General features: G+C 53.3%; 1 protein-coding gene across 1 annotated transcript; it reads left to right on the forward strand.

Annotated features, from left to right (window-relative positions):
* The first annotated feature begins 6918 nt into the window (after positions 1 to 6918).
* On the forward strand, positions 6919 to 7764 carry UBXN10 (UBX domain protein 10). Its single transcript, XM_021683522.1, has one exon. It carries the CDS (start codon positions 6919 to 6921, stop codon positions 7762 to 7764), a length of 846 nt encoding a protein of 281 aa, XP_021539197.1.
* Positions 7765 to 9419: the final 1655 nt, after the last annotated feature.

Consider the following 9419-nt stretch of genomic DNA (forward strand, 5'->3'; position numbering starts at 1 on the left):
AAAAAGGGGGGGAAAAATTAGCAAAACCCCCCCCCCTTTTAAGAGGGAGGAGGCCCCGCCAATGGGGGGTTTGGTCCCTCCCCCCCCCCCCCCCCCCCCCCCCACACTGCACGTTACTTGACACCAGGGAGCAAAGGGCACCTGCTGCTGAATATTAAACAGACCCTAGGCATAAGCACCATTTCAGTGCATGCCCACGTGGGGACACACACATACACACACACACACAGCGGGGGGCAGGGGGAGAAGCCAATTTGATTTTCCAAAAGATTGCATAATTCTTAGGTGCTATTAAAATAGCTGATGAAGAATCTACTTTAATCTTTTTTGGGTGGGCGTCGAAGGCCTGAAGAGCATTGCTTAGATATTTCTGACAGAATCATTTACAAGAAATAAGCCACCACCAGCACAGAGCTGCAAAGCCAACAGCTCCTAAAACCATCACCTCCTGCACCCTCTTGGGGCCTCAGATGCCACCCCAGATGCCCAGGGTGGGTCAGGGGGGTGACCCTAGCAGGAGGCGTGCCCAGCAGCAGCTCCCACAGGTCAGGTGCAGCTTCGCTGACGCAGGAAGAAACATCACTGCCGAAATGATCCCCTCCTCCCGGGGCCTGAAGACCTTCCTATCAGTGTCAGTCACGTGGCACATAACCACGTCCAGCCTGCACCTGCTCTTCCATTCTTGGCTCAAACTGTATTGAAAACAATCTCATTTGTAACTCTTTAGGGACGTGTGACACACCTCCTCAACTAAACTGTGACCATCTTGTCTGGCGGATGGAGTCATGCCCTATCGCAATCCTGTGTCCATGTGTCCGGGATACACAAGATAGCAGATATCTGGCCGCAATGCTAGGTAATGAATCCTGATTCTTTCCTCTGATAATTTGGTCTTGGATGTCTACTAACATTATCTTCCATCTGCACATTCTAAGAGTCTAGAACCGTGCCTGGCAGACAATAATAGTCCAGTAAGGGCTCCTTCTGAAGCTCTCTTAATTTCATTTTGGAAGAAAGTCTTCATTCATCAAGTTGGGATCTGAAGGGTAAGTGGGCATTAGGCAAAGGAAGGGAGGAGGCAGAGTTTGGGGAAGGTGGAGAAGACTCTTCCAGGCATCGGAAACAGCAGGGGTAAAGGTTTGGAGTGTATGTGTGTGGCCCTGTGGCAGGGAACTGGCTTCGGGGCCGTTAGGAAGAGCAGTAGGTCTTGGACGGAGTCAGAGGATGTGTACCCTCCCATTCGAGCAGGAGGGATGGAGGAAAGCAGGCAAATGTGTAGTCTGATGGCAGAACACTAACAAGGCTTCCATAGGATGGCTTCTCCTTTCTCTCTGAAGAGGGAGGTGAGGATTCTTCTGCGTGGGAGGAGGGGCAGGGGAGAGGGGAGAGGTTTCAGGAGAGAGGACAAGGTTTGAAATAACCAGGAAGGAGAGAAGAGACAGAACTAAACGGGCGGGGGAGCCGGGCACTAGGGAGGGGGAGTGGAAAGATTTCTGCGTGGGGTTAAGGGTCCAGGAGACGTTGGAGACCACACCTTTCCGCAAATTACGGTGAAGTCCGTGTCTGGTCAAGGTGTCTTCAGCCCCTGGGTGTAGGTAGACTGATGGAGTTTCATCAGGTGGGAGGGAGGGAGAGGTAGCAAGACAAGGGCATGGGGGATTCTCGCAAGGGAATGGCCTGGGTAAAGGACCGTGGGCTGGACAGGGCAGGGAAGAAGCAGGCTGGTGGGCGGCAAGAAAGCGCAGAGGGCAATGGGCTGCGAAAGACAAATGGGGTAGAGGTGACTGGGGTTGCTGGAAGTAGAGGGGTCATGGTTAGGAGGGGCAAAGCAGGGCAGATGTAGTTGATATCAAGGGTCCAGCAGCGGCCGGGAGTGGGAGGCTGATGTGGAAGGGAGGTCACGGACTCGGTGTTGAAGGCTTGCACTGAGAACAGACAAGGACGAGAGGCCCCAACTCAACACAAGCCCTAAAAGCAGCCCCTGAGCCTGGAGGGAGCCCAGAAATCAGTCAGTCCAGCAGCTTCTCCCCAAACCGGGGTCACTGAGCGGGCCGGGGCCTGCCCCCAGGTCACAGCCCACGGTGCTCCCCAGCCCGGCCCCGGGAGAGGAGCCAGAAGGCCCCCAACCCGCGCGCCCCCGGCCCGACCGGAAGCACGTGGCCCCCTCCGCCGCGTTGCCCCGGTGACGCGGGCTGTTTACCAGCGGGACGGAGCCGGGCGCCGGCGGCGGATGGAGCAGCGGCCCAGGTGAGCGCGCCCTGCCGCCTGGGGACGCGGCGGGGGCTCCCCGGCCTCGGCCCCGGTGGCGCCCCCGGGGGACAGGACGGGGCCCGGGGAGAAGCGGCAACTCCCGGGGCAAAGCCAGCCCGGCCCAGCTCACCGTTGCCGGAATGGGACAGCTCCCGGGCTCCGCGGAAGCCGAGGGGCCTGGGAAACCGCCGGGCCATACCCTCCTGGCAGGGCAGTGCGGACGGGGGACACGGACAGACCCACAGGGCCCAAAGGACGTCCTGCACACGGAGAGACCGGAACCGGATCAGAGCCTCCCCCAGACCCATGCTCTTTCCCCCAGGCACCTCTCACTTTCTAGGTGTTCCTTCTTGCCCCTCCCCCAAATGCCTGCTTCCGCTGTTCCAGTTCAGCTCCTTCCTTTTAGAGCTGTCCGTACTTGGAAATAATTGAGCTCTCCTCCTCCACCTCCCCCCTCCCCCACGCTGCTCTTGCAACCATCCCCACTGCCTTTTCCAAACCTTTGATCACTTGGTGGCTTGTGGTCCAATTTCTCCACTCCCCCTTTTAAACGTGGCACTCTGCGTGGGACAGTGCATTCTAATCATTTAGTCGGGGATAGAACTGGGAATGGTACCAAAGTTTTCTCCTGCTCAGGCCAACTACCATCTCCTGTTGATTCCTCTGAGTGCTTTCATCTTGAAAGCCTCACAGGGGGCGGATTGGGGTGGGGGGGTTGTTGGCAGGGGATAGTATTAACTGATAAACATTTTTAAAAGACCAATTCAAATGTATGCATCCTCGGTATGTATCAGCAGATGGTATGTGGGTGGGTGTATTTTACTGCATTTGCTGTGGGTTTAGATTTGGGTTGTGAGTGAAATGGGGTGGTCTGACCCTGTGCTGAGAGGTGGGCTCCTTTGGAAAGCAGGAATATGGCCTCAGCCTTTCCTGTCCAATGTTCTTCGTTTCCAGTTGATTTGGCAATTCATCTTAAGCAATGGGCACCTTTTGGCAGTTCCCTGGAAACAGTTACGAAGAATGTTTGTTTCCCGACTCCTGGCAGGCCTCTGGGGTGCAGCTATTCTGTTTAAGTAAACAGGCCACTTGCCTATTCAGCTGACGGCTTGATGGATGCCTACACCTAGATCTTGTCAAATCACTTTGTGGTTTCGTGGCTGCCAGGCCCGGAGGTGGGGAAATGAGCTGAGCGGGGCTAATGATGGGCACTGCCCAAGCCTTCCTGGACCCAGGGGGGTGGGCAGAGTTCAGGACCCAAGGTGTGGGTACAAAGGCACGGTTGGCCCAGGTCCCCAAACACCTGTTCCCCCCCAGCTTCCCCTCTCTATGGAATAGATGCTGGGGAGAGTTGGTGCTCCCTCCATGTAACAGATGGTCCCTGCACTCAGGAGGAGGCAGTGGGTTATGAAAGCAGGTTCGATGGAACGGTTTTACCTGAAGGAGGTGTTAATCTCTAAATAACCATGAGTGGGCTTATAGGAATTAGTCATAATTGAGGTTTTTTTCTCTGAGATAGCTCGCAGTCATGTTATCTTATGACCAGGGTGTCTTGAATATGACACCCCCTGAACATGGATAATTATATAGTACCAAAAGGTATAGAAAGTGCATGCACATACTCAAGTTTTACTGTTAAAAATAATCCAGCAGAGAGCCTGCGAGAACACATGACTTTCCTCATCAAAGTTGTTAAGGAAGAGGTTTCTAAGTTACCAAACTTACTGACAGTTAAACCTTCCCGAGGCATGTGTGGGAGTTAGAAGCCAAGTTTGTGATAATTCTGTAGAAGCTGTGGCAAATTAATAGCCATTGCTGGAGGGGGGGGCGCCGAGAAGGGGAGCTCGTTCCCGAATTGAACTTATCTTTGGCAGAACAGTTGGACAATTATGACCTTCTCGTGTCATCCTGAGTTAAAGTGCAGAGCTGCTTAATTACAAATGAAAGACTTTAGAACTAAGCCAACAGCGGAAAAACCACATTCTTCACAGTTGATCAGAAAATAGATTAAATTAACAAGGAGACGGGGCTGGCATTTTTTCATGCCAAGGAGAAGGTTCCTGAACTCCCAGCAGCCAGACTGGGTGTGAAAACCTAGTGAGAAGTGGAAGATGGGAGTGTGGAAAGACCCAGTCTGTGGACGGAATGGAGCAAACATAGAGGCCTTTAAGTTAAGAAAGGGAGGGTAGCTTTCGAACTGGCTAGTGCCTTGGGAACGTAGGGGAAGACTGTGTTTTGTTTGGGTATGGTTTCAATGGAGAGGAGTGGGATACTTTCTAAAATTTGGCAACATGGGTAAGAGGCACAGAACGATAATGTTAGAATGCAAAGCTACAGGGCTGGAATTGCATTGCTCAGGATTGTGTGACGAAGGTAGCTTGGAGTAAGTTGGTTTGAGGTTAGGATGCAATTAAAGTGGGGCATTAGAAGGCATTTCTTAGAAAAAGCATTATTCTGCATTTTTGAGGCAAGTTCATAGGCAGTAGGTCGCTGAAATCAACCTTCCCACATTACTGTGCAGTGGGCGGGGCACGCACGGGTCCCAGGATTTGCCTGGCTGGTTAGAGGTGACTAGGAGCAGAACCACCAAAGGCCCCCTGGGGAAAAAGCTCTGCAGCAACAGGTAGGGCTTTTGGACCTAAAATAATAGAAAACACTAAGCAAACAGAAAACCAGACACAAAAGCAAAAGAACCTTAACTCTTCTTAAGCCTTGACTACACATGCACCGAGCCCGGGGCTTACAGCCGTGGTTCCATGATTTTGTATTACTGTCTTCCTGTTGCTGATAAAGGGACTGACCTGGGAGGTATTTAAATAATGTTTTCAAGGCCCTATGGCTAATTCTATAGATGAGGAAAGAGATGTATCAGAAAGGTAGAATGGCGGTCCCACGGTGGCTCAGCTAACTCTCGGCAGAGCCTGCAATAGAACCCCGGACTTAAGACATCAGGTCGTGGTTCCTTTGCACTCAGACATGCTGCTGCTTGGGGACCATGGGGCACTGGGAAATTACCAGAAGGCCTTTAGAGGGTGGGGAGACACCTGGTCAGTTTGTGCAGTGGTGGTCAGGATTCCAAGGGAGGACAGGAGCCCTAGACGCCCCACAGTGTCCAGGGAAGGATGTAAGCAGGGCGTGGAAGGGGGAGGTGGTGGTAATCGGGTTAATGAAGGGGCCACCTAGATGGTGAGGAGGGGAGAAAGAGACCCGATCTGGCAATTTGGGCCTGCACAGAGGAATGCCCACGCCTCCTACCGACCTTGGGAACACGGGGCTTCTGTGGGATTTGGCTAGCACGCATGAGCACCCCCAGCGGGAGACGCATATACAGAGGCCCTCAGAGTGTTCACCAGGTAGCTGGGAAGACGGAAGGCGAAGCCTGGTCCTCCAGAACACGGCCGGGTGTCACAGGACCTGGGTTCTAGTTCAGGCTCTGCCAGTAACTGGCTTTGTGACCAGGGGCCAGTTGCTCTCACCCTCTGGCTCCTACATCTGTAGGATTAGCACGTGCGCAGAGTCCCCCGTGGAGTGGGTCTAAGACACAGTTTGGTACACGATGGCCCACTGCCGGTTTTGTGTGGCTTGTGGGCTAAGAATAGGCTTTATACTTTTAAATGGTTGGGGAAAAAAATAGAAAGAAAAGGAATCTTTTGTGCCACATGTAAATGATATGAAATTCAAAGGTCAGTGTCCATAAACGAAGCTTTATTGGCACATAGCCTCACCCGTTTATTTACCTGCTGTCTGCGGCGGCTGTCACACCCCAAGGGCAGAGTTGTAGAGTTGCCACTGACCCCGAGGCCGGCAAAACTGAAAATATTGACTATCTGGCCATTTACAGAAAAGGCTTGCTGGCCCCTGGTCTAGAACCTGTGTACCTCCCTGTGAGTTCTGGCCAATGGGCCGAGATCAGCAAGGGTGCCTCCCCTCCCCTTCCCCACCCCCCTGGTGACAAAGTTAGGGCGGTGGAGGGATTTTTGACATTAAGTGATTTGTGCAGAGACACCTTGGGGATTACTGTTACTGTTAATAGTAACTAAAAGGGCAGCAAAGCTGAATGAAAAGAGGAAGGAAAAGGAAGGAAGGAAGGTCCAACTGTGGGTAGAAAGGGAGAGTCAGGAAAGGCCTAGGGGAGAGAGGGAAAACGGGTCAGTGGCTTCGAGGGCAGGGTTGAATTATTGGAAGAGAGATCACGTGGCTCCCAAATACTGAAAACATGTTCAGAAAAAATTAGCCAGTCCCCGCTCTGGATTGTGACAAGGCTTGTTGCTTCTCATCCCTCTGGTCTCTCAGCTTAAAGTATCCCCTACCCCCCTGAGAATAAGAATTTGTCCCCCCCCCCCCCACCACCAGTCACTCTCTGGTGCCTACTTTGTTTATTTCACGTCAATTATTACTCATTGAAAATACCTCTTTCCTGGTGGGCTGGACACCTGTCTTCCCTCACTCTTGGTTCACTGATTTTTCCAAGTGATTGGAATGACTGATAGAGCGAAGGAATGAATGGCAGCCGGTGCCCCTCCCCCGATGCCTGAAATCCAGAGAGAAGCCCTCCTGGCCAGTTGGCACTAATTCCGGCCCCTGGGGGTGAATGGCTTGGAGGCAGGAGTCCTGGGAAGTGTAACCCACGGCTTCTCTTCTCTCCTGCTTCCTTAGGGGTCTGCAGAAGCAATGGCCACAGAAGCCCCTGTGAACCTAGCCCCTCCTGAGCGCAGCACCGTCGGCAGCTCGACAGCTGACAGCTTCATCTGGCAGCCAGACTCGGCCAACATGCACGTCCTCAGGCCCAAGTCCGCCAAGGGACGGACGCGGCCCAGTCTGCACAGACCACAGGGCGCAGAGCTGTGCCCTCACCGCGCGCCAGCCTCCCTGCCTCCAGCCATCCCCTGTGAGTCGCCAAGCAGCCAGAGACCAGGAGCCTGTGCACCCAAGTCTCCAAACCCGGGAGCTCCCAATGAGATCCCCGAGCTGCTGCAACAGTTGCTGGCTGGCGCATCCTCTTCCCTCAATAAATACCCAGTCCTCCCTTCCATCAACAGGAAGACCCTGGAGGAGGGGTCTGTGGAAACAGTAGCTAAAAAGGTCGGCTCCCTGCAGCTGGGCAGCATCCAGGCTCTTGACCAAGAGGAGACTGGCACCGTGAAGACAAGTGAAGAAGATTCCAGAGCTCCTGCTTATTCCCCAGAGAGGAAAGTCATCGTCCAGACCAGGAGACAGACCTCCCCCGGGGCTGGGGACGTGGAGGAGACGTCAGATCGAGAGCCGAGGCTTCTGCTGGCCGTCAGATCACCGTCGGGCCGAAGGTTCGTTCACCATTTCCGGCCCACCGACACCTTACAGACCGTCGTAGCCATGGCCGAACACCAGAACCAGGCCAGTTACCAGCCCTGCAGCATCGCAGTGATGGGGGTGCCCAGGAGACGTTTCTCTGACCTCACCAGATCTCTGCAGGAGTGCAAAATCCCCCACAAGTCGGTCCTGGGCATCTCTCAGGAAGAAGGGGAGGGAGAGCCCTGAGTCCACAGTCCCCCAGCTGGGGTCCTGGGTCTCTGAGTAAGGAGCACGCTTGGGTGCTGTGGCCTTCCCGCAGCTCGGTACCAAGTGCCATGTGAACCTGGTGCGGCTGTGATCCTTGGCACTCATCTTCACAGCCCCTCCTCTGAAGGAGTGAAGTTTGCACATGCGCCAAGCGCACTGAGAAGGTTCTCCTCCAGTCGTTAAATTGCCTCCAGCACTGGAGTGGACTGGCAAGTTACCAGGGCTGTTCCTGTAACCACGGTGACCAGGTCTCCCCCTTCCCCGAGTTCTGGGTCCTTTCTGGAGCACTCGCTTGCCTCTACAATGAACTCTCACTCTCTTGAAGCCAATGGTTTGCCTTTCTGTATTTGATGCAGGATTAAATACTTCCCAGAGAGGATTCTAGTCTGGTAAATAACCAGGGCTCAGGAAATGTCGAACTGGCATTTGTATTTCTTGCAAACATCTTTAAGAAACAGGCAGTTGACACTATCTTGGAAGCAGCCCCTTGGCTGGGTTTGGGTGGCTGGCGTTTCTTGGGGATTACTGTTTGTGTGATGTGGCTTCAGAGGAAAGAAGAAGTCTCTTGCTAATACGAATCCCCCAACACATCAACGTTTCTGAAATAGTCTGAGAGCTAAAAAGTAAATTGCTTCCACCACCATGGATTAGCCAAGTAGCCACTTTTAAATAGAGAATAAGTAGGTTGGCAAATATCGGTAGCTACTCTCTGTATGCAGCACTCTTCCCAAACTGAGAAAAACCGGTGTAATCTGATTTCCTTTACTTTTGTCACTAATGGAATCTTTCTGTTTTTAAACTGTACAAACTACAAGTCTGTACTAGTTTGCACCAAAGGCACCCTTGGCCTATCTGGGTATGGAGACGTGGTTTCAGTGTCTCGCCTCCTTCCAACAGAGACTCCCTGGAGCGGGGACAGCGGTGCCCCTGTTCTGTGATGTCGGAACCTCTGGGAGGACAAGGGTGCCTCCATTGGGCGTCACTCAGGTGACCATGTGCCCACGTGTCTGTCTGATTGAATGCCTTAGCCCGTAGCTGTGTTGAAGACCACAGGGTCTTGGCTTTCCAACTCTGAAGTGGTGACGTGGACAGTTTGCCAAAGTTCTCTTGTATCGGGAGTTCAGCAAGGCTTCCAGCTCTCCTCAGGATCCTCTTTGTAGCCAAATCACCATTCAGAGTAGGGAAGCCGGTCCCTCAAGAGCTCAGCCATCACGAAGCGCTGAGTATGGATGCGCTCTCCCTGCCCCTGGGTACACAGAGAAGGCAGGGGTTCTAGAAGCCTATCAGCGTGGCAGCCTCAGCAGCAAGTGCGTCTTGTACGTAGATAAGGAAGGCAGCTGGAAATGTTACTTCCGGCAACTTGATACTCAGCCATGGAGATTAACACCAACATCATTTCCTCTAAAGGAGGCTCACCTTGTCCTTCCTGCATCCTACACCACCCAGATCACTCGAGAGTGGGTTCTTTCAGAATGTGTGGTCCAATTTCCTAATACCAGCTTGGTTGCAAAGGTCAGCTGGGGCTTGCAGCACCTCGGGCAGGCCCACGCAGCTGGCCACCTCTCCCAACCAGCGACCATGATGGAGGGGACTGGGGGGTCGAGCCCGGTACTCTCAGTACAAGTGTTTACCTC

The sequence above is a fragment of the Neomonachus schauinslandi genome, chromosome 4 (assembly GCF_002201575.2).
Source record: "Neomonachus schauinslandi chromosome 4, ASM220157v2, whole genome shotgun sequence".
Taxonomy (NCBI): Eukaryota; Metazoa; Chordata; class Mammalia; order Carnivora; family Phocidae; genus Neomonachus; species Neomonachus schauinslandi.

Coding starts and splice junctions, on each gene's coding strand:
- UBXN10 (XM_021683522.1), top strand. CDS start 6,919: ATGGCCACAGAAGCCCCTGTGAACCTAGCCCCTCCTGAGCGCAGCACC.